Source organism: Sceloporus undulatus, chromosome 3, assembly GCF_019175285.1.
Source record: "Sceloporus undulatus isolate JIND9_A2432 ecotype Alabama chromosome 3, SceUnd_v1.1, whole genome shotgun sequence".
Classification (NCBI taxonomy): Eukaryota; Metazoa; Chordata; class Lepidosauria; order Squamata; family Phrynosomatidae; genus Sceloporus; species Sceloporus undulatus.
This window is the reverse complement of record NC_056524.1, coordinates 2,999,473-3,023,601: the sequence shown is the minus strand read 5'-3', so window position 1 is coordinate 3,023,601 and position 24,129 is coordinate 2,999,473. Positions and strand designations below refer to the sequence as shown.

Below are 24,129 nucleotides of genomic sequence, written 5' to 3'. Positions count from 1 at the left end.
GATAATGATATGAGTCTGCTTCAGAGGCGTGCACGCGCTGTTTCTGAAGCCTAGAGAGTGTGACTTTCCAAAGTGCCTTTTCTGTGTGTTTTTGGTTTTTTAATGGTGATATTGATATCAGCAAGCCTAGTCTGAGGCATGGCCAATGTAAATTGCTGTGATTTTTACAAACTCATGCGCAGTGAAGAAAAACCAAAGTCCCTTGACCAAGTACACACTTCTGAGAAGTACACTTGGTGCAAGAATGGTGAAACCACCTTGACATGTTCAATATGCATAGCCATGTTAAACCATGCTAAGTGTTAAACCCAAGGGGTTTGGTTATGGGATAAGCCTCTGAAATATGCAAGAGGCCATGTTACGTAAAGCCATGTGAAATGCACAAATGTGCGGTTGTGTGTGTTTTGGAATGCAGGTTGGGGGTGTTTGGCCAGAAAGGGACCGAGGAGGAGAGGGCGGGCACACGCCTCCTCCTCCCCGCAGGGCTTCATTGGAAGCTCCGCCTCCGGCATGAGACCCCACCCCCGGAGGGTGGAAGCCCCCCCCCCCCCCTCCCCCCCCCCCCCCCCCCGACTTGTCTGAGGGACAGCAACCCGGCCCCTGGCTCAAAAAGGTTGCCTACCCCTGCTCTAATGCATGGAGTGAAGTATTGTCCAGGATTCATTCATAGACTTGGTCTACTCCCTCAGATGGATGGAGGGAACTGGTGCCAGGAAGGACTAAAGCTTTCATAGTCTTGGTCTACTTCCCCAGATGCATGTCGTAAACTTGTGCCCAGGAAGGACCAAAGATCTCCTAGGCTTGGTCTGCTTCCTCAGATACTTGGACTGAACTGGGGCCCAGGAAGGACCAAAGCTTTCATAGACTTGGTCTACTTATCTATGGAAATGCAAAACATGTGGGTCTGGGGATGAGGTGATAAGTTCAGCTATAATAATGGTTATTGGGGGACAAAAGCAGGAGGAAGGATGTTGCCCAAGACCAGGTTGGGAAGATGAATCTATGAATGGTAGAGGGAGTTTTGGAAGGTGGTGTGTCCATGCTGGGCACCAGAAAGAAGATCAGATAAACTGGCCAACAGCAGATTGAAAAAACTCCCTCCACCATTCAAAGGTACATCTACCCATCCACCCAGCCCTACATAAATAAAAAAGACTTTGTAAACAAGAGTTGGCCGGCGATTTGTTCCTTCTGAGCTGTTCTGGGTTTGCATAAAAAACTGGATTGATTTTGGAAGAGGAAGATGCATGGAGGAGTGTGTATGGATTCGTTGCAACTGCGAACAGAGTTGAGGAGCCCTGGCTGTGTGCTTCCCATCAGTCTCTGCACAGACTGGGAACAAAATGTTACGCTGAGCTTTTGCTGGGAAAGTGCAGAAATGTCAAGAGCTTTCTTTTTCAGAAAGGAAAGCATCAGCTAATTGATTTCCCCAAATGCTCCTTTTCCTCCGTTAACTCATGTTGGGATTCGGTGCAGTCCAAGCTGTTGAGAGAGGGTTGACAATAAAACTGTTAGGTGGATTTGTAGTTGGTTGACCAGGCGAACATCAATGGCTCTTCTTCAGGAGTGACCAGTGGGGTGTCCAGTGGTGTTCTGTCCTGGGCCCAGGGCTATTCAACATCTTTATCAATGACTTGGATGAAAGAATAGAGGGCATACTTATAATTTAACAAGGATGTTGAAAAACTGGAGTGTGTCCAGAGGAGGGCAAACAAAATGGTGAAGGGTATGGAAGCTATAAAGCCCTCAGAGGGGAGACCTAGGGAGCTGGGGATGTTTAGCCTGGAGAAGAGAAGGTTAAGAGGTGATTTGATATCCCTGTTTAAATATTTGAACTGATGTCATATTGAGGATGGAGCAGGCTTGTTTTCTGTTGCTCCAGAGACAAGAACATGGAACAGTGGAGGTAAGCTCCAGAAAAAGAGATTCTAGCTCAACATTAGGAGGAACTTCCTAACAGTAAGAGCTATTTGACAGTGGAGCACAGTTCCTCGGAGTGTAGTGGAGTCTCCTCCTTTGGAGGTCTTTAAACAAGAGGTTGGATGGCCATCTGCTTTGACTGAGAGTTCCTGCATGGCAAAAGGGGGTTGGACTGGATGGTGCTTGTAGTTTCTTCCAACTCTATGAGCCTGTGATTCTATGATTCTAGCTCTCTTAAACAGAGGTTGGAATGGCATATTTTAGGAATGCTGTATTTGTGTATTCCTGTATGATAGAGGATTGAATTAGATGGCCCTTGGGGGTCCCTTCGAACCCTGATTCTGTGGCTCTAAAAATGTTTGCAGGGCTTTATTGATTCAAATTTCTAGTGCAGAGATGCTGATGGTTGTGAAGATTTGCTAGGTTGGAGAGCTCACCTCTTAGGCCAAGTTGGCTTTCTCTCCTGACTTATAGGTGTGTTGTGTTCAGATGTCACAAGCTACACACACACACACACACACACACACACACACACACACACACACCTTACTTTTGCAAAATTTGAAGACTTTCCACCCATGGATCAGAACATCAGCTTGACCCTGGGTGTCTTTCCTCCCGATAGCTTGTCTGCTTTGCTGGCTTACTTTCTGCAGGATGAATCAAAATGTACACATTTTGCTCCAAGGTTTTGCTTCGAGGCGTAAGATGTCTGGCTTGTTTAACTTCCACCTGAATTGTCGTCTCCACATCATGTCCTGTTGCTATCTTTATTTATATACAGTGGGCCCTTCATATCCTCTGGGGTTTAGTTCCCGGACTCCCCCATGGGTACCAAAATCTGTGGATGCTCAAGTCCCATTAAATACAAGGACGTAGTAAAATGGTGTCCCTTGTATAAAATGGCAAAGTCAAGGTTTGCTTTTGGAATTTATATATATATATTCAATATTTTCAAGCCATGGATGCTTGAATCTGTGGACAAAAAGGTCTGTGAATCCAAATTGCCAATGACCCAAAACTCAAGGCAGTAATATCTGGGAACTGGAAGACCAAGGAATAATAATGAGAAATGCTATGCAGTATATATTTATAGCAGTGGCATTGCTACAGACAGGTGCACAATAGCACAATTGCAAAAAGCAACCCTGTTTGGCATTGCCCACATTATCCAACAATAGATAGAATCTACATCATTGATGGTCCAAATGTCCAGTCCATAACGCCTCCTACACCAAGGTACAGAATAATAACCACAGTAGAGTCGGCCCTCCATATCAACGGATTCTTCATCCATGGATTCAAGTATCTACAGCTTGAAAATATATATTTTAAAAAATATAAATTCCAAAATGCAAACCTTGATTTTGCCATTTTATATAAAGGGACACCATTTTACTATACTAATGTATATAATGGGACTTGAGCATCCATGGATTTTTGTATCCATGGGGGGTCCTGGAATCAAACCCCAGCGGAGACCAAGGGCCCACCATAAATAATAATAATAATAATAATAATAATAATAATAATAATAATAATATCATCCCCTTATATTTAATGGGGCTTGAACATCCATGGATTTGATTTTGATACCAATGAGGGGCCCTGGAACCAAACCCGAGTAGATACCAAGGCCTCACTTTAACAATAATTGTTGTTTTTGTGTGCCTTCAAATTGTTTCTGACTTATGACGACCTTATCACAGGGTTTTCTTGGGAAGATTGGTTTGCTGTTGCTGTCCTCTGAGGCTGAGAGAGTGTGACTTGCCCAGGCTCACCAAGTGGGTTTCATGGCTGAGTAGGGATTCGAACCCTGGTCTCCAGAGTCATAGTCCAGTGCTCAAACCACTAGGCCATGCTGGCTCTCACCCTGCTCTTTTCCAAGTCCTGAGACTCAAGACAGTTTATAATGTTGGAAAATGTACAGTTGGCACTCCATAACCATGGATTCTGCATCCACAGATTCATCCAACCATGGTTTGAAAATGCTCACGCACAAAAATTATTCCAAAAAGCAAACCTTATCCATGGATTCTGATATTCTGGAACCAAACTCCAGTGGATACCAAGGACCCACTGTAATAATAATAATAATAATAATAATAATAGGTTGTTAGTTCCCAAAAGCCTATCAAAATGAAAAAGTATTTTTTCTGCCATTGGAAGGAGATTATGAAGGGACAAAACAGATTTTGTGTTATGTGTGCACAGAAGAGACCTAGAGATGCTCAGTGTATCAACAGCCTTTTCTTTCCCAAAGCATCTCCAAAATTGCAAAAAAAGGCCATGCTGTGCCAAGAGGATCAGACGTCGCCTCGAGCAAGGCTGAATATTTGCTTATTTTCCCCTCTTGGTTTTGCATAATTGTATTCCACACCTGCCCGTCATGCAGAAAGATTGACAGGCCTTTGAAACACCCGACATTCCCTTTGTGTTTGAGGACCGTGGATTGACTGCGCTGCTCCTGTGAACTAGGTAGCAAGAGTGTTGTTGTTGTTCTGTGCCTTCAAGGCATTTCTGACTTAATGGCAACCCTAAGGCAATCCTATGATGGAGTTATCTTGGAAAGTTTCTTCAGAGGGTGTTTGTCATTGCCATCCCATCTGAGGCTGAGAGAGTGTGACTTGCCCAAGGCTACCCAGTGGGCTTCTGTGGCTGAGCAGGGATTCCAACCCTGGTCTTCCAGTGTCCTGGTCCAGTGCTCAAGCCTTCACAGTGGCTCAGGTGTGTGTATTTAATTATTGTGGCACAGACGTTAGAATCATAGAATCACAGAGTTGGAAGACACCCAAGGGCCATCCAGTCCAACCCCCTTCTGCCGTGCAGGAACTCTCAATCAAAGCATATCCCACAGATGGCTATCCAGCCTCTGTTTAAAGACCTCCGAAGAAGGAGACTCCACTCTCCAAGGGAGCGTCTTTGTTGAACAGGTCTTACTTTAAGGAATTTCCTCCTAATGTTGAGGTGCAATCTCTTTTCCTGTAGCTCACATCCATTGTTCTTTGTTCTAGTCTCTGGAGCAGCAGAAAATAAGCTTGCTACATCATCCTCAAAGTGACACCCCTTCAAATATTTAAACAGGGCTGTCATATCACCTCTTAAACATCTTTTCTCCAGGCTAAACCTACTCAGCTCCCTAAGTCTTTCCTCATAGGGCTTCATAGTTTCCAGACCCTTCACCATTTTGGATTCGGTGGAATCTCTTTTCTTGTAGCAGCAGAAAATAGGCTTGTTCCCTCCTAAATATGACACCCATTCAAACAGTTAAACAGGGCTATCATATCACCTCTTAACCTTCTCCTCTCCAGGCTCCCTAAGTCTCTTCTTGTAAGGCATGATTTTCAGACCCTTCACCATTTTAGTTGTCCTCCTCTGGACACTCTCCAGCTTCTCAACATCCTTTTTGAATTGCGTTTCCCAGAACTGGACACAGGATTACTCTAGGTGAGGCCTGACCGAAGCAGAATATAGTGGCACTATTACTTCCCTCCATCTTCCCTCCAAATTGTATTGGCCTTTTTAGCTGCTGCATCATACTGTTGACTCATATTCAACTTGTGGTCTACTAGGACTCCTAGATCCCTTTCACATGTCATTTTGTCAAGCCAGGTATCCTCCATCCTATATCTATGCATTTCATTTTTTTCTGCCTATGTGCAGTATCTTATATTTCTCGATATTGAAGTTCATTTTGTTAGTTTTTGCCCAGCTTTCTACTGTATTAAAGTCATTTTGATTTTGGATCCTGTCCTCTGGGGTATTTGCCACTCCTCCTAATTTGGTGTCATCTGCAGATTTGATACGCATGCTCTCTGTTCTTTCATCCAAGTCATTGATAAAGATGTCACAGAGCACTGGGCCCAGGACAGAGCCCTTTGGTCACTTCTCTTAAGTTAAGTCCACAGTGGAAGATGCTGCTGCCTCTGAGGTTGGTGGGGTCTCCTTCTTTGGAGGTTTTTAAGCAGAGGCTAGATGGGCATCAGTCACAGGGAGTGCTTGGGTTGTGTGTTCCTGCATGGCAGAAGTTGACCATAGAGTTGTGGTGGAGAACCTGGAGGTTCGTAGAGAAAACAGTTCTCTAGATATCTGTAGGTCCTCCAGCGCAATTCTATGATCAGTGATTGGCAGATGTTGACTACAAAGTTGTACTGGAGCACCTGGAGATTCCTACAGAGGTGTTTTGTCACATAAAAAGAATAGTATTTTTTAATTTGCAATTTTCCCACATCCATGGGGGTCTTTCACCCCTAACCCCAGCAAATATGGAGCTACTACAGTACCTGTATTATACATTGTGTATAATCGGGTTGGAAATAAGTACCAGCGATGGATCATCCATGAAGCCATTGAGAGGAAGAATATGGGAGAAAAATTTGAAAAATAGATTAAAGCAATATATAAAGATCAGAAAGCACAATGAGGAAAAAACAGAACAACTTTTGTTTTTGGAGTGAGGGTTGAATGCTCTTGCAAAGGACTATAATGCTGGAATCCAGAGCCCAAACCTTTGGATGGTCCTCCCGGCTCCCCTCCCTTGCAAGGCTCAGCTGTGGAGTCTAATCTTCGGAGATAGCATTAATAGAATTTAAATGCAAGTGTGGCTTATCTTCAGGGACACAATTATTTGTGGCTTCCAGCCAGGCAAGAGACTTAACAGCATTATAAATAAAGGAGGCTGGGGAGATCAAAAGGCTCCTCTCCTGAATTGAGGGCCTTTAGATGCAGGGTTTGTGTTTCCAAGTCGGTCAGGAGGCTGGGATCTGGGACTAGGAGGTGTTTGTGTGTATATGTGTGCCTTCAAATCCCCTATTGACTTATGGTGACCCCATGAATTTTTTATAGGGTTTCCCGAGGCCAGGAATCCTCAGCTGTGGTTTTTCCAGTTCCTTCCTCTGAAATGAAGCCTCCAGCATGTCCCTTGGTGGTTTCCCATCCAAGTACCAACCAGGGCTAATCCTCCTTAGCTTCCAAGGTCAATGTGTGTATGTCTGTGCCTTCACATTGCCTGTTGACTTATAGGGTTTTCTTAGGCAAGGAATACCCAGAGGTGGTTTTGCCAGTTCCTACCTCTGAAATACAAGCCTACAAGCACTTGGTAGTTATTGGCAGTCTCCCATCCAACAACCAGGGCTGACCCTGCTTAGCTTCCAAGATCAGACCGGATCTGGTGCCTTCAGGGTATTTAGGTGGGAACAAGGTGACCAGACATCATAACCATGAGATAGGATAAGGCACCGTAAAATGGAGGATATTGAAGAAAAATGTAGGGCAATACAAAATAAAAGTTAAAGGCACTAATATAAAAATAATTTCTTTTCATATGGTTTATTTGCAGCTATATTACATATACTGTATTTTATGATACACTCAACCATATTGTTCTGATGAACTTACCTACCTAAATGGTAGTTTATGCTTCTTAGTCATGCTCCAAATCGAGGACATTTTGGAATGCCTCTTCGAGAGAAGGCTGAAATGGAGGACATGTCTTGGAAAAGGAGGACCTCTGGTCAGTCTGTCCAACACCTTCCCTGCCCAGCCAGAAAGCCAGGAGTTGGGTGAGAGCTCCTGACCCCCATTTTCTCCTCCCTCCCAGTGCAATATGAAATTAATTCTGGCTCCCAGTTCATCAACCATTTCTCATCTGCTCCAGCTAGCCATTTCCAGAAACAGGATCTCAAGGGGGTTGAGGATGGTGAAGGATGAAGAAGAGGAGGAGGAAAGGCTGCCCGGCTTTGTTCTGCCACATCTTTGCTGTCTTTCTTCCTACATTCATTGATGCTTTGCATGCCATGATCCTTCTAATTACGTTTCCAACAATACAAAGATTAGGCAGGTGCAAAAGTGGAACAGATGGAGGGTGTCTGGGATGGAGGGAGGAGAAGCAGCAGGAGACAGCGGGAAAGGACAGCTTGCTCTGGCTTCAGCCTCCTTCCCTGGAGAGATCATCCTGAAGGTTGTCTGGTCTTTCCTGATGGATGGATGGTTTCTGGAGAGGCTGTTAGGAAATTGTGCTTCTTGTGGATATCTGGAGACGAAGCTGGGATGGTGCTGCACCAAGCTGAGCTTTGGAGACTTCTGGGGAAGTCGGAAGGGAAGAATACTAATGGCAGTAACATTATTGGAGTGGGTCCTCCGTATCCGCTGGGGTTTGGCTGCAGGACCCTCTCTGGATACCAAAATCCATGGATGCTCGAGTCCCATGCAATACATTTTGCAGCATTTGAAGAAACCTGAGCAAATGAGAGGAAGAGAGAGAAGCCAGGACTTTTTATATAGAACCTGGGAAAATGGGATTACAGAGGATTAATTAGGACTGTTTCTGCCAAATCAGGACAGCTGGGTGGTTTGTAGTGCTGTAGTAGTAGTAGTAGTAGTAGTAGTTATTTTCTGGGAAAAGAAAACAACTGTGGTTCCAATAGTGAGAGACACTTGGGTCTTGGGAACAATTCCAAATGGAATGACAAAGCATCAGAATAAAATTGCCACAGAAAGGACCACAATAGTTCAGTTACAATAAGTGACACTGCTTGGGATTTGCCACATTATCTGATGGTATCTCATTGATTCCTTGGACATAATCCGAATTGTTGGCGATCCCAAACTCCATCCGACAGACTCTGGACCTGAGGTTCTGATTGTTTTTAATTGATTTATCCAGCCTATTCTCCAAGGCAGGGTTTCAAGGAAGCTTACAGAATATTAACACCAGTACAGATTAAGATGCGTACAAAAGATCATTAAAGCTGTGGAGAAGTTGTTTTAAAAGGCAATTAAACAGTCTATAGAATTAAAGCCCTTTAAAATCCATTAAAAGAGAGAGGATAAACATCAACAGCACACCATTAAAAGCCCATTGCAGTCAATTCCTCAAAAGCTGCCAGAATAAAGATGTTTGTTGTAACCCGCATCAATCTATTATTATTGTTATTGTTATTATTATGTTTTTAATGGCCAGTGAAAGGAGAGTAAAGTTGCATGTACACTGTAGAAATAATGCAGTTTGACACCACTTTCCATGGCTCAATGCTGAGCGACCCTGGGATTTGTAGTTTGTTGTGGCACCACATCTCTCTGCCGGAGAAAGCTAAACGTCTTACAAAACCACAGTTCAGAATTCCCTAGTATTGAGCCAGGTCAGTTAAAGCGGTCTCAAAGTGGGTTATTTCTGCAGTGTGTTTTGGACTCATGTCCAAAATCTTCCCTGGGGAGGCAGGGTGCTTTAAAAGCTGCCCATCCTAAGAAGCCGAGTCGAGAAGCTTGGACTGAGCTGTTGCTGCTGCATTTGTTTCTTGATTTGTTTTTGCAGAGAATTAAAATGGGGATGTTTGTTCCAAGCGCATCTATTAATGCAGGTTTACTTCAAAGTGGATTAAGAGCAAAGCAGATTAAATGTCTCTTGTCGCTCCTGTACAGACACACCCTGTGTGTGTGTATGTGTATGTGTGCCTTTTCCTTGCATAGGTCTGTAAATGGCAGGTCATTTGATTCGCTTACTTTCACGCACACAGGACACATATCCAAGAGTTGCCATGTTGGCCGTATAGCAAAGTACAATAACATCCAAAATCCACAAAACAGCAGTACCTTTTATTGGACCAAAATGCACAAAATACATCTTGCAAGCTTTTGAAGCTCCACATGCTTGTTCATCTGGCAAAGGCGTTAAGAATCATGTTGTTGTTGTTGTTGTTGTTGTTGTTGTGTGCCTTCAAGTCACTTCTGACTTATAGCAAACCCAAAGGGGACTATGTGCATGAACATTTAAATTTTATTTCCTGGACTTTATTATTATTAATAAACTTTATTCTTAAAGTGCTGTAAATTTGCACCGCGCTGTACATACTGAGCATGGTTGCCCCTCTGATGTTGCAGACTTGAAGTCCGCAGTCTCGATTATTCACGGAGGGGCCAATCCCATTGGTTTGAATATATGCGAGTTTCCGTTTTCACATGAGAAAACAGAGGAGCGACTGTATATACAAAATAAAATTAAAAACCTGCCTAAGGTGTACAATCTCAATAAAACAGAAAATAATAACATTAAAACGTATCTTAAAATACAACAAACAAAGATACATAATAATTGTTTATTATGACTTTATTTCCTTGAAAACCTCATGGCCTTATCATGGGGGTTTCTTGGCAAGATTTGATCAGAGAAGGTTTTCCATTGCCTTTCCCTGAGGCTGACATAGTATGCCTTGCCCAAGGTGGGTTTCATGGCCAAGTGGGGATTCGAACCCTCGTCTCCAGAGTCATAGTCGAACACTCAAACCACTACACTGCAGTGTCTCTTGTATAGGAGGAATTTGTTTAGATGTTAGTCACAGGCCTGCATTTTGTCAAGATGTTGCTGGTGTTGTTCTCAGTACGGAGGGATATCCATGCAGACAAGCTACTTTTCCTCCTGCCTTGAGGGACCAGGAGACAAAGCATTTGAAAGTCCACAACATAACATTGAAACGCATGCACACAGTCCCTGTGGATCATGTACTCAGCGTTCTGCATAATAAGGCTGCCTCTCTTTCTTTCCTTTCTGGTGTCTGCCGAATTCTGCATAAAGCACTCTCTCTCTCTTTCCAATGCATGAACAGCTCTGAGCATGGCAAGATATCTGTTTCATTTTCCTGGGAAAGTCACATGATTGCGACAAAGATTTTCACACACGTCGCAATCTGAAAGGACTCATCCTGGGAAGAACCAGGAATGTTTCAGCAACAAAGCATTCATGGGGAAATCCTGTGAATGCTTTGTTGCTGGAGCATTCCTGGTTCTTCCCGGAATAAGGCCTTTTAGATCACAACGTTGCCTGAAAATCTTGGCTGCGATCATGCAACATTTCTGGGAAAATGCCTTTTTAATCCCCTGATTTTCCCTGTGTGATAGTCTCTGTTGTTAACTGCCCTTGAGTCCACCTCGACCCATGGCCACCCTGTGGATGAGACATCTCCAAGGCTCCTTGTCCTCCACTGCTCTGCTCAGATCCTGCAAATTCATACCTGCAACTTTTTTTTATAGAGTCCATTCATCTGGCATGCGGTCTTCCTCTCTTTCTACTGCCTTCCACCTTTCCTAGCATTATTGTCATTTCCAGTGATTCATGCCTTCTCGTGATGTGGCCAAAGTACGACAGATTCAACTTGATCTTCTTGGCTTCCAGGGAGAGTTTGGGTATGATCTATTCCAGGACTCATTTGCTTGTCTTTTTGGCCACTCTTCTCCAGCACCACATCTCAAATGCATTGATTTGCTTCTTATCTGCTCTTTTCACTGCTCCTTTTCTCCATCTCATGCATGGAGCTTTCATAGCTGTACATGGTGATGGGGAATATAATGGCTTAGCTCAATTGTATATCTATACTCTTTAGGAACTTTTCTAGCTCTTTCATTGGTGCCCTTCCCATTCCTAGTCTTCTTCTTATCTCTCAACTGCAGTCTCTTTTCTGATCAATGTTTGATCAATCAAGGTATATGAAATCGTTAACTGTTTTGATTTCCACAGTGTCTAGGATGAATCTGTGTAGTTCCTCTGTGGTCATGATTTTTGTTTTCTTTATGTTCAGCAGTGAGCCTGCCGTTGCAGTTTTCTCCTTGACCTTCCTTTGTAATTGTTCCAAGTCCCTGATGTTTTCCGCTAGTAGTACGGTGTCATCCGCATATCTTAGGTTGCTGATCTTCACATCTTCTTCTTCCATGTCTAAACCTGCTCTTCATATGATATTTTCTATATACAAGTTGAACACTTAGGTGATAGGATGCAGCCTTGCAGAGGATTTGTTAGTGTTGTGGTTGTGATTGTGTGCCTCCAAGTAATACTGGGCAAGGATTCAAACCCTGGGCCTCATTCCCACTATCTTTTAAACCGGTTTGCAAATCAGTTTTTTTTTGTTTTTATTTATATACCGCTATTCCAAAGATCATAGCGGTGAACAGCAAGTAAGCTAATGAGCCACGCAAAAAAAAAAAAAAATGTAAGTTAATTTGCCCCCAAAGTCTGGGTACTCATTTTAGCTCCCTCCTCGAAGGATGCAAGCCTGAGTCGAGCTTGGGCCCTTTTGCTGGTCTTGAATCGCAACCTTGTGGTTTGAGTAAATGGCTGCAGTACAGGCATTGAACCATGCGCCACCCAGGTTTGGTTTAAATGACCCTGGTTCATACTTGAACGAATTGCTGAATCGATTCGGGGGGGGGGGGGGGGGAATTAACCATTTTTGACATTTTGACATTGATTTTTTTCTCTTTTTGGATAAATCGATTCTGCGCAAGTGTGAACCAGATGTGGATCGGAATAGATTTAAAGTTGCCCTTTGGCCAGCTGGAGTGGTTCCATTTAATATCAATTCATTTGTCAATGTGAATCACAAGTGGGTTATATAGTTTTTTGTGGGTTTTTCAGGCTCTGTGGCCATGTTCCAGCAGTTTCTTCCTGACGTTTTGCCAGCAACTGTGGCTGACATCTTCAGAGAATGTTTGCCTGGAAAGGGCTTAGCTATATATGTTGTGTGACCTGGAAAGGCGATCGGGACAAAGGTAGTGTGAACCACGCCTCACTCCAAACTGGTCCATCGATTCAGATCGCAAAGTGATTTATTTGTAAGTGGGAACAGTCTGTTTGCCATGTGCAGAATTCTGCATGCATTAGAGCACAGGTGGGCAAATTGGAAGCCATAGGCTTCAAATCCCATTTATGTGGCTTCCTGGTGCTCTGGGGGAGGGGAGGGGGTAATGAAAGTCTTCCAAGGCCCTTTGGGGGGGGGTAATGTACTCCTATCCTCTGCAAGGAGAGCCAGAGTAGTGTACTGGTTTGAGTGTTGGACTTCCACACTGGAGACCAGGGCCGCAATCTCTCTCATGCACACAGGGTCTGTGGATACCGAGTTCTGTATTCAAGAGGCTGTGTCTCTCCTTTTCTCCATCTCATGCATGCAGAATTTTGCACAAAGCCTCCCCCTTCTACTCTCTCTTACTCATATTGCATGCACCCCCAGTTTTGCACATGAAGGGCTGTCTCCCTCACCCTCTTTCCTTCTCTCTGCATCACCCACCCACCCACCCTCTCCATTTGCGTGGGCTCGGTTCTGTGCCGCCAGAGCATCTGGTGACGGAGAAATCCGGCATGAATGAACTGACGTGGCCGCTTTGGTCTTTGCTGGCTGGAGGTAGCTAGCCATGGCTCTCCAGGGAATCTCCCTGCAAGGGATCTGATGGTGATCGATGAGCATTTGTCACAGCATTCATTAAGCCAAGGTTTGGCGTTTGCTTCAGTGATGAAGGCACAGTGCAGGAAGGCCTTTAGTCTGGAGGGGAGCAATGCATCGCTCCTTTGTCCATGACCTGCTGTCCAGGATCGGGGCAAGCTATCATCACTTGGGGATGTGGATCTGTGTCAGTGGCAGCTGGGGATTCTGTGTTCACAGATGATGGTGGTGGTTCTTCTTTAGGTGCTGTAACCAATTCACCCCAAATAGCTGCAGCAGCATGGAAAACTTTTTTAAAGTTTGTACTAAAACCCAGATCAGGCTCGACTTGAAACAGCTTCTGCTTGGAAAACAGGCAATCTAACATTAGAGAAATGGTGGAACTGTATAGTGGGCCCTTGGTATCTGTTGGGTTTTGGTTCAAGGACCCCCATGGGTAACAAAATCTATGGATGTTCAAGTTCCATTAAATGCAAGGGCATAATATAATGGTGTCCCTTCTATAAAATGGCAAAATCAAGGTATGCTTTTTGGGATGTCTATATTTTTTTTTAATATTTTCAAGCCATGGATTCTTGAATCTGTGGATGAAGAGTCTGTGGATATGGAGAGCTGACTGTATAAGTGGCACTTGGGCCTGATTTCCACTACCTTTTGAACAAGATCACAAATCGCTTTGAACTGGTTCAAATGACCCTGGTTTCCATTTGAATCGCTTCACGATTCATGAAGCGATTTGGCGAGGGGGGCCATGCACTAGACCCATTTAACCTGCCTCTTTTTGACACTGATGTTTTCCACAGCTTTTTGGATAAATAGATTCTGTGCAGGTGTGAACCAAATGTGGATCGGAATTGGTTTAAATTTGCACCTCAGCCAGCTGGAGCGGGTCCATTTTGAACCGATTCATTCATGAATGTGAACCACAAGTGGGTTATTTTACAGGGGGAAAATGTGATTGGGGCAAATATAGTGGGAACCACGCCTCACTGTTGAATTGATCCATCGATTCAGATCTCAAACTGCTTTTTTTGTAAGTGGGAATGAGGCCTGGGTTGCATGAGAAGCTATCAGACAATATAAGGAACAACAACAGGTGATGCAAACTTCAAGACTCTTTTACTGAAGAATGGTACCCTAAAGGTTATCCAATCCAACCCCTTTCTTCCAGGATTGCAGGAAGGCACAATCCAAGCCTTCTCTGTGAAGGATGGCCAAGCCAATCCAGCCTCTGTTTAAAAACCTCTAGAGAAGGAGACACCAACACTCTCCGAGGGAGCCGACACACACAATTTACTTCTCCATCGAAAACATATACGCACTCACCCCTTGAAAACCCCATCATCTTTTTCTCCAGCGTGAAGCTCACGGGTCCCTTAGCAGTGAGTTCCCCAGGAAGTTTGTGTTATCAAAGAGAAATGGCGGCACCAGATCAGACAAACTATGTTGATGGGAGCCAGGTTGGTCCTTTGATTGCCAGAAGGCCACTTTTTGCCTTATAGACAAAAGGATGTAGATTCAAGCCATTAGTAAATGTTTGTTTTGGGTTTTTTTTAGTCAGTCTCAGTCTCAGCTGTTTTTTGTGGGTTTTTCAGGTTCTGTGGCCATGTTCTAGAAGAGTTTATTCCTGATGTTTCACTAGCATCAGATGCCAGCCACAGATGCTGGCGAAAAGTCAGGTATAAACTCTTTAAGAACATGGCCACATAGCCTGAAAAACCCACAAAAACTATGGATGCCAGCCATGAAAGCCTTCAACTTCACATCAGTCTCAGTTCTTAGGGAAGCATAGTTAGACAAGGACACGTTTTCTGTTACTCTGCTGATTTAAAGCTAGACCCTAACAGGCTTGCCTTTGACATTTTGGATATTTCAATATTTTTGATTCCTTAACAAAAGATGAAGCGTTAGGAAACTTGAATTTTTCTACAATCTCCAGCAGAGCTTGACCATCGAACCCTGGTCTCCTGTGTCCAAGCCTCAAAACACTATGCCATGCTTGCTCCTAGGCTTCTCTTTGCCATTTAAGTGTCACGCTCACAACAACTGTAAATGATGCTGAATGCCTTACGCTTAATGATGTCGCCAGGGACCTTCCTTTGGTTTTGCACCTGAGGGGTTTTGCCTTGAAATCCCAAGACCTGGGAGAGTACTAACCTGCCCACCCTGAGCAGAAACCTCTTTTGAAATTGCTTGCTCAGGTGTTGATTCCTCTTCTGTTCTCTGCCTTGCTTCCCAGCTGCAACATGACGGCAGCCTACAAATACAGGTACCTGTTTTCTTCTGGGGTTTTGCATGCCTCACGGAATGCTGCATTTTGCTTGCTCTGACTCATCCTTGCACCACTGATGCCAGGCTGGGCTTTGGTCATGCCACCTTCTCCCTGCTGTGTGTCCTTGCAAGTGAAGAATCGGTGACACCTGCCCTGGGCTGGGAAGGGTGTAAAGGATAACGCAAAGGCCAAAAAGAAAGAAGGGCATGATGTGCTGAGAGAAAAAAAGCTGTGAACGCAGCATTGCAAAGTTGGGATGCAGATAGCTTTTCATTCAAAGCCCAGACTAAAATTTGGAGGGTGTCTCTGGAATACAGAACAGTTTGATAACTAGAATCATAGAATTATAGAATCCTAGAGTTGGAAGAGACCCCAAGGGGCCATCCAGCCCAACCCCCTTCTGCCATGCAGGAATGCACAATTCAAGCCTTTCCATATGGCCATCCAGCCCCTGCTTTAAAACCTCCAAAGAAGGAGATTCCACCACCCTCCAAAGGAATATGTTCCACTGTTGCACAACTCTTACTGTTGGAAGGTTTTTCCAGTGTTGAGGTGGAATTTCTTTTCCCTTCCTATGGAATCCTGTGGAATTCTGGGATTTGTATTTGGTACAGTAGTTGGGATTCTCTACCAGGAGATATAGTATTCTAATTTAGAGGAGTGGAGTAGGGAATTCAAAAACCCCTCCTACTACAGATTGCAAGATTAAAGTTAAAGTTAAAGAATAGAATCACAGAGTTGGAAGCGACCTCAAGGGTCATCCAGTCCAACCCCCTTCTGCCATGCAGGAACTCTCAATCAAATCATCCCCGACAGATGGCCATCCAGCCTCTGCTTAAAGACCTCCAAGGAAGGACACCACCATAATCTCTGAGGAAGGAGTTTGTTCCACTGTCGAACAGCTCTTACTGTCAGGAAGGTCTTCCTAATGTTGAGGTGGAATCTCTTTTCCTGTAGCTTGCATCCATTGCTCTGGGTCCTAGTCTCTGGAGCAGCAGAAGGGATGTCATACTGAGCAAGGAGCAAGTTTGTTTTCTACTGCTACAGAGAGCAGGACCTGGAACAATGGATGCAAGCTACAGGAAAAGACTTTACTCTTTAACATTAGAAGGCACTTCTTTACACTAAGAGCTGTTTGACAGTGGAAGACACTTCCTTGGAAAGTGGTAGAGTCTCCTTCTTTGGAGGTCTTTAAGCAGAAAGAGGCTGGATGGCCATCTGTCAGGGATGCTTTGATTGAGAGTTCCTGCATGGCAGAAGGTTGTTGGACTGGCTGGCCCTTGGGGTCTCTTTCAACTCTATGATTCTATGAATGCTGAGCTGGAATCTCTTTTCCTGTAGTTTGCATCCATTGCTCCATGTCTTATTCTCTGGAGCAGCAAAAAAGAAGCTCTTTCCTCAATGTGACATCCTTTCAAATATTTAAACAGGGCTATCATATCACCTTTTTAACCTTCTCTTCTCCAGGCTAAACATCCCCAGATCCCTAGGTCTCTCCTAATAAAGCATGGTTTCCAGACTCTTCATCATTTACTTGCCCTCCTTTGGACACGGTCCAGCTTCTTAACATCCTTTTTGAATTGTGTTGCCCAGAACTGGACACAGGATTATTCCAGGTGGGGCCTGACCAAAGCAGAATAGAGTGGCACTATGACTTCCCTTGATCTAGACACTATACTTCTATTGATGCAGCCTAAAATCACATTGGGCTTTTTAGCTGCCACATTACACTGTTGACTCATGTTCAGCTTGTGGTCTACTAGGACTCCTAGATCCCTTTCACATGTAAAAGTCTCCTTAAGCCAGATTTCCCCCATCCTATATCTATGCATTTGTTCAAAGGAGGGTTGTCGTTGTCTTCTCTTGAGGCTGAGAGAGTGTGACGTGCCTAATATCACCCAGTGGCTTTCATGGCTGAGCTGGGAATCGAACCCTGGTTTCCAGAGTTGTAATCCAAGACACAAACCACGATGCCATGTTGGCTCTTTAAATGTGAACAGGGGAAATGTAGGAACAACACCATAAACACAATTCTTGGATCTAGTTTGTGCCTTTCAAGAAAAGCATGCTTCGGGGAAGGCTTGCTGGAGGTGGGTTAGATTAGTTTAGATTAGATCTGCAAATGCGGACCATGGATTGCTCCGCAGGATGGGTAATGATAATAGTTTCTTACCCGCCCTTTCCCTATGGACTGAGGCAGGGAGCAAGAAAGCAAGAGCAATTAAACACATTACATCAGTTAAAAGACTGTATAAAACCAATAAATATGACAATCAAGCATTTTGTATTCTAAAATTCACTATTTGGGAATCATCTGGATAGGCCTGCTGGAAAAGGCTAGTCTTTATCACCGTTTTAAACTCAGATGGCATATCCAGGACTGCATTTGCACTGCAGAAATAATACAGTTTGGCACTACTTTAATTGCCAGGACTAATGCTTTGGACCCCTGGGATCTGTGGTTTGTTATGGCACCAGAGCTTTCTCACAGAAAGGCCTACATCTCCCACAAAAGTACAAATCCCAGAATTCCATAGTATTGAGCCATTGCAGTTAAAGTGGTGTCAAACTGGGTTATTTCTGCCGTGCGGATGCAGCCCAGGCGACACATCTCCTCTGACTGGTCATTCCACATTCTGTGGGCATCCAAAGAAAATGTCTTCTGGGTAACAGTTGCCAGCCTAGTTTAGGCTGCCAGAAATATATGTTTCCCAGAAGGCTTGTGTGTACATGATGTGTTATATTGGAGAAGGAGGTCCCATAGGTAACTTGGACCCAAGGCATACAGGGCTTTAATGGTAACAACCTACACTTTGTACTTTGCCCCTAAACTAACTGGTTGTATGTGAGAGATTGTAATATTGGTGTAATGTGATATAATAAGAGCCAGCATGGCGTAGTGGTTTGCGCGTTGGATTACAGCTCTGGGGAACAGGGTTCGAATCCTGGCTCGGACGTGGAAACCACTCTCTCAGCCTTAGAGGATGGGAATGGCAAACCCCCTTTGAAGAAACTTGCCAAGAAAACCCCATGATAGGTTCGACTTAGGATCGAAACGACTAGAAGGCACACAACAACAACAACAACGTGATATGATCATTCCTAGCCACACCAGTAATCAATCTGGGTGCCATATTTTGAACTAAGTGGCGTTTTTGAACTGGGGACAGAGGTACAGTGCATTGCAGAAATCCAGCCTTGAGTTTGGTAGCACATGTACCACAATGGATGCTCCAGTTCATAACAGTGGAAGCTGATACAGTGCCATCTTTGCTTTTTGAGGGTTCAGTGTACACAAATTTTGTTTCATGCACAAAATTATTAAAAATGTTATGCATAAAATTACCTTCAGGCTTCGTGTTTAAAGTGCATATGAAACATAAACGATTTTCATCCTCTGAAGACAGAAGAGTGGATGCATAAAATAAGTGAGATAAGAGAAACGGATCATTTAACATTTATAATGAATAACAGACCAATGTCTAAAGTAGAAAAAGATTCCAGTTTTAAGTTGCTGGGAAGAAATGTGGGGTATAAAGAAGAAAGTTTTGGAAAATTAAAAATGAGAGTAATCCAGAAATCCAGATAAAAAGAAAATGGATGAGAACGGAAATGGCAAAATCAACAGCTGAATGGAAGAAATAGGAGAAATTGTTATTATACTATACTATATAAACGAAAATAGTTAAATTTGGTTGACCCATTTGTGGTTAGCTTTTCTATGGGATGGAAAGTAAAGACATAAATGATAAAGAAAAATAGAATTCTTATAGGAAACGGAAACGTTTGGAAGCAACAGATAAGAAAATGATGCTGTAATAATGTAACATGAGTGACTAAGAAAGAGTGCAATTTTTAATCTTTTATCGTAAGAATAGCAATAATAAAAATATATAATTAAAAAAAAGAAAGAAACATAAATGAATTTCAAGTTTAGACCTGGGTCCCATCTCCAAGAGATAGATAGATAGATAGATAGATAGATAGATAGATAGATAGATAGATAGATAGATAGATAGATAGTATGTGCAAATATTCTAAAATCCCCCCAAATTCAGAAGTCCAAAACAGTTCTGGTCCTGAGCATTTTGGATGAAGGAGACTCAACTTTAGAGCAAGGCATATTTGTTCCAGTGTAGAATAGCTTCTTGCAAAACTGTTGTTGTTTTGCTGCACCAAACTGTCTCTCAACGGCTGGTTGTCGAATATTAAAAAGCTGATTTTTAAACAAAACCAACACATTACAAAAGAGCAAACGCAGGGAGGCTGCCCGTAACGGCACTGGAGAATTTTCTTTAAAGACAAAATAAAACGAAACAGAGAAGCCTTGGAAGTTTGGAGGAGTTGGCAATTTTTTGCTTGGCTTGTTAAAAACATTTTCTTTCTGGGTTGCGGTTCATGTGTGAAACCTCCCAGAGTGACTTGGCTTTTCCTGGAATAAACAGCCTCTTGGCTGCTGTCTGTTTTAGCCAACAGGGAAAATAGACATCAATCTTATTTCCCCCACTCTTTCCCCTTGTATGGCAGCTGTCTCAGACCTGCCTCCTTCCAGATGTGTCAGACTCCGGGCAAGGGGATGATGGGAGTTGTAGTTTAAGTGTGCTACACTTAGGCAGGAAAAAAATGAAATGCACAGATACAGGACTGGAGACACCTGGCTTGACAACAGTATATGTGAAAGCGATCTAGGAGTCCCAGTAGACCACAAGTTAAACATGACTCATAGAATCCTAGAGTTGGAAGAGACCCCCAAGGGCCATCTAGTCCAACCTGCCATGCAGGAACTCCCAATCAAAGCATCCCCATTGACACATGGCCATCCAGCCTCTGTTTAAAGACCTCCAAAGAAGGAGACATCACTAAATCTGAGGGAGTTTGTTCCACTGTCGAACAGCCCTCTCTGTCAGGAAGTTCCTCCTAATGTTGAGGTGGAATCTCTTTTCCTGCAGCTTGCATCCTTTGTTCTGTGTTCTAATCTCTGGAGCAGCAGAAAACAAGCTTGCCCCCTCCTCAACGTGACATCCCTTCAAGTATTTTAAACAGGGATATCATAACCTTCTCTTCTCCAGGCTAAACATCCCCAGCTCCATAAGTCTTTCCTCATAGGGCTTCATGGTTTCCAGAACATTCACCATTTTAGTAGCTCTCCTTTGGACATGCTCCAGTTTCTCAACATCCTTTTTGAATTGTGGTGCCCAGAAGTGGACGCAGTATTCCAGGTGGGGCCTGACCAGAGCAGAATACAGTGGCACTATTACTTTCCTTGATCTATACTTCTATTGATGCAGCCTGGGGTCACATTGGCCTTTTTAGCTGCCGCATCACACTATTGACTCATGTTCAACTTTATTTATTTATTTATTTATTTATTTATTGTGATATTAATACCGCACCCTTCAGCCCTAAAGGCTATCAGAGCGTCTTACAATTATTATTTTTAATTAGATGGTTTCCTGCCCTCAGTCTTACAATCTAAAAAGACAAGACACAAAAAGCGAAGGGAATGGTGGTGGGAAAGGGGATGAGGTCCAGTGGTTCTTCTCTCCCTCTGAGGCCTGGACCAAGGCAGATGGACTGGAGGGAGGGCTCTTCTTCTTAGTTCAAGCCAGGCCCAATGGAGCTGGCAGGCCTCACTCTCCCTCTGATGATGCAGATGGCAAAGGAAGTGCTCATCCGCTTACTTTAGGCCAGGCCTGATGGTAGACTACTAGGACTCTTAGATCCCTTTCCCACGTATAAGTGTCCTTAAGTAAGGTGTCCCCCATCCTATATTTATGCAGTTGTTCAAGGGAAGGTTGCCGTTGTCTTCTCCTGAGGCTGAGACAGTATGACTTGCCCAAGGTCAGCCAATGGTTTTCATGGCTGAGCTGGGAATTGATCCCTTGTTTCCACAGTCCCAGTCCCAGTAAGCTATGTCACTGCCACTGGTCCCAGTCTATTAGGACTCAGGTTGTATGACCTGGAGCAATGGATTGAAACTAGAGGAAAAGAGATTCCACCTAAACATTACGAGGATCTTAATGTAAGAGGGGAGAAGATGTTGCCTCTACATATGGTAGAGTTTCCTTCTCTGGAGGTTTTTTTTAACAGAGGCCATGGATGGCCATGAGTCACAGAAAGTGCTTGGAAGGTGTCTTCCTGCATGGCAGGGGGTTAGATTGGATGGCCTTTGGGGTCTCCTCCAAGTCTAGGATTCTAGGATTCTATAAAATGTTCATCTTGGGTATATGGCTGTGTGTGGAGAATAAGGCTCTGGTGCCAGAAATGCATTTTCATTTGTGTTGTTTAATGAGGCCTTGTGTTGCAGAAAGAGCTGGAATGGCAAAGGGCCACTAAAGAGTAGGTGGAAAGGAGCGGAAAGCAAGGCAATCCAGATCCTCCCAAGTATTGTTAATTTCATTTCCTTTTCAGCGGCCGAACGGAACGGCTCTGGGCGATCTGCAAGGTTGTGTGCTTCCCGTCTCCTGCCACCTTGCCACCGCCTGCCCTGCGTGAGCATCTGGAGCCCAATTGTGGCCTTTGTTTCTCACTGTTTCCATCCCAGCTGGCACCAGCCTTTGCCAACTCCTTTGGCTCAGCTCCTGGGGTTTCTAGGAAGTTGGTTTGAGCAGATACCTCTTGGCCGCCTGCCGCCAGAGTCCAGCCAGGCTTTATAGATGCGCTTCGGAAAGGCTCAAACTGGGGGAAATGGTGGTGAGCAGCCTGGTACTTTGTGGTTTCTCCTTCGCCACCTCAAGAAAGGCAATCTCTATGGCTGGAGTTGGGATCAAGAGTGAGGCTGGAGGTTGGCTTCATTGTGGTTGTGGTGTGCCTTCCTTGTTTCCTACTCATGGAGATGTAAAGGCAAACCTATCACAGGGTTTTCTTGGCTAGTTTCTTCAGAGGGATTTGCCATTGCCATCCTCTGAGGCTAAGACAGTGTGACTTGCCCAGGGCCAGCTTAGATAGTTGATATTGAGTTTTCAACTAGCAGGGACATATTTAACACTGTGGAGGGAAGTGGCATTTCCAACTGGCAGTTTGAAGGAGTGCAGCATGTTCTGGGATGTTCCAATCTGCTTTGGGCATGGGATGGCTAGGCTTGCTAGAAAAGACAAAATCCAAAATCAACAAAAGAGCAATACCTTACAACAACACAAAAGGAAAAGACAATATTACTTGGTAAGGTGAGATGCAGGGAGACAAAAAATGGAAATTGCATATTTATAGGGGGATTGACAATGGCTGAATCTGCACTGCAAAAACGATGCAGCTTGGCACCGCTTTAATTGCCATGGCTCCATGTATGGAATCCTGGGGATTTGTAGTCTCTTGTGGCACCAGAGCTCTCCGACAGAGAAGGCCAAATAGCTCACAAAACTACAAATCCCAGAACTCCATAGCACAGAACTGCAACCAAAGTGGTGTCAAGCTGCGTTATTTCTCCAGTGTCGATTCAGCCTGTGTTAAGGAAGCCACGGCTGCCCTGAGATTGCAAGACCTGAGCAGGGCAGATGTCTGGGGAGCTTGGAGTTCTCTCGTTGCCATCCATTGACGCAAACTTAATGGCAAACTGCAGCAACCACAACTCTAACCGAGACAACAAATAGGATTCGAGGCTAGTCTACACATTTAAAATAGTCCTCATTCCAGTTTAATAGCAAACAATACAATACAATACAATAATACAATACAATACAATACATATTTATTGAATAAGTCTCCAGACCATTTCAAAAATTACAAGATAAAAAAAGAAAAAACATACATAATTAAAGCTTACATAAAAAGAAATCTCTTTTTATTTTTATTGTATAATGTTTTAATGTTTTTTGTGATTTTATATTGTTATGTGCACTGTTGGAAACCGCCTTGGTCTGAGAAAGGTGGTATATAAATAAAATTCTACTTACTTACTTACTATAAAATTTAAAATATTTGTCTCTGATTGTGCCCCTCTTGTAATTTGCACAACAATCTATCTAAGGCCCCTTTCTACTTCTTGCTTCCATAGAATAGCTGCTTTCACTGCCAACAAGGCAACCCTAAGAGTTATAAAAGGCTCAAGGCCTTGCAAAAGCAGAGACAACTTCTTTCATCATCCCTTTCCCTTCCATTTCTGAGGATGGGATCTAGATATTGCAATAGCAAGCAATTTTAGGGTTTCAAGGATTTTTGTGCCCCCCTCCCCCAATTCCTTAAATTCATCAGGAAAAGGCTTTGTGGTATTTATTGGAGCATCTGCTGAAATTTGCAGAAATGGACATCATTGCATGGGTCTGCTTCACATGCATTCGGATGGCTGCACATTTTCGGCAGAGGGAGGGTGAATTGATGCATATTTGTGGATTCGATTAATCATCAGTGCAAACGTGCAAAAACGTGTCCCAATTTGTATGGTACGTTGATGTGGAGGCTGGCCTTCTGTCCATAAGCTGCTGGTTTGCCCCTTGTTTAGCATCTCTGCGCTTTCTCCTTTGTGGGTGTCAAGTCACCTGTTGACTTATGGACCCCATGAATGTCATAGCGTTTTATTTTTTGCTTCCAAGATCAGACAGGATCTGGTGCCTTGATTCCTTTAGCAGCTACTAATTTCCCCCGGGATGGGAAGGGGAAGGGAAAATTAGCCGCTAAATGAGATTTCGGAGAAACAGGGACAAACAACAGCCGGAGAGGATGAGCCAGAGGCACCGATGGCTTTCCCTCCAGCTTTCTCTGCTTTGTTCTGGAGAAGCCTTGAAAAGTCACAGTCCT

The 24,129-nt window shown here is 43.8% G+C and overlaps 1 protein-coding gene across 2 annotated transcripts in view; it reads left to right on the top strand.

Moving 5' to 3' along the window:
• The window catches only part of ARRB1 (arrestin beta 1), a 171,521-nt gene that overhangs the window by 27,731 nt on the left and 119,661 nt on the right, over positions 1 to 24,129 (top strand). The window contains exon 2 of one of the 2 annotated variants that reach the window (XM_042459398.1): positions 15,364 to 15,393. The exons of the other annotated variant lie outside the window; for it this stretch is intronic. Within the exon in view, the coding sequence (XP_042315332.1) occupies positions 15,364 to 15,393 (30 nt within the window). The remainder of the gene's footprint in view (positions 1 to 15,363; positions 15,394 to 24,129) is intronic. 2 annotated transcript variants of the gene reach the window in all.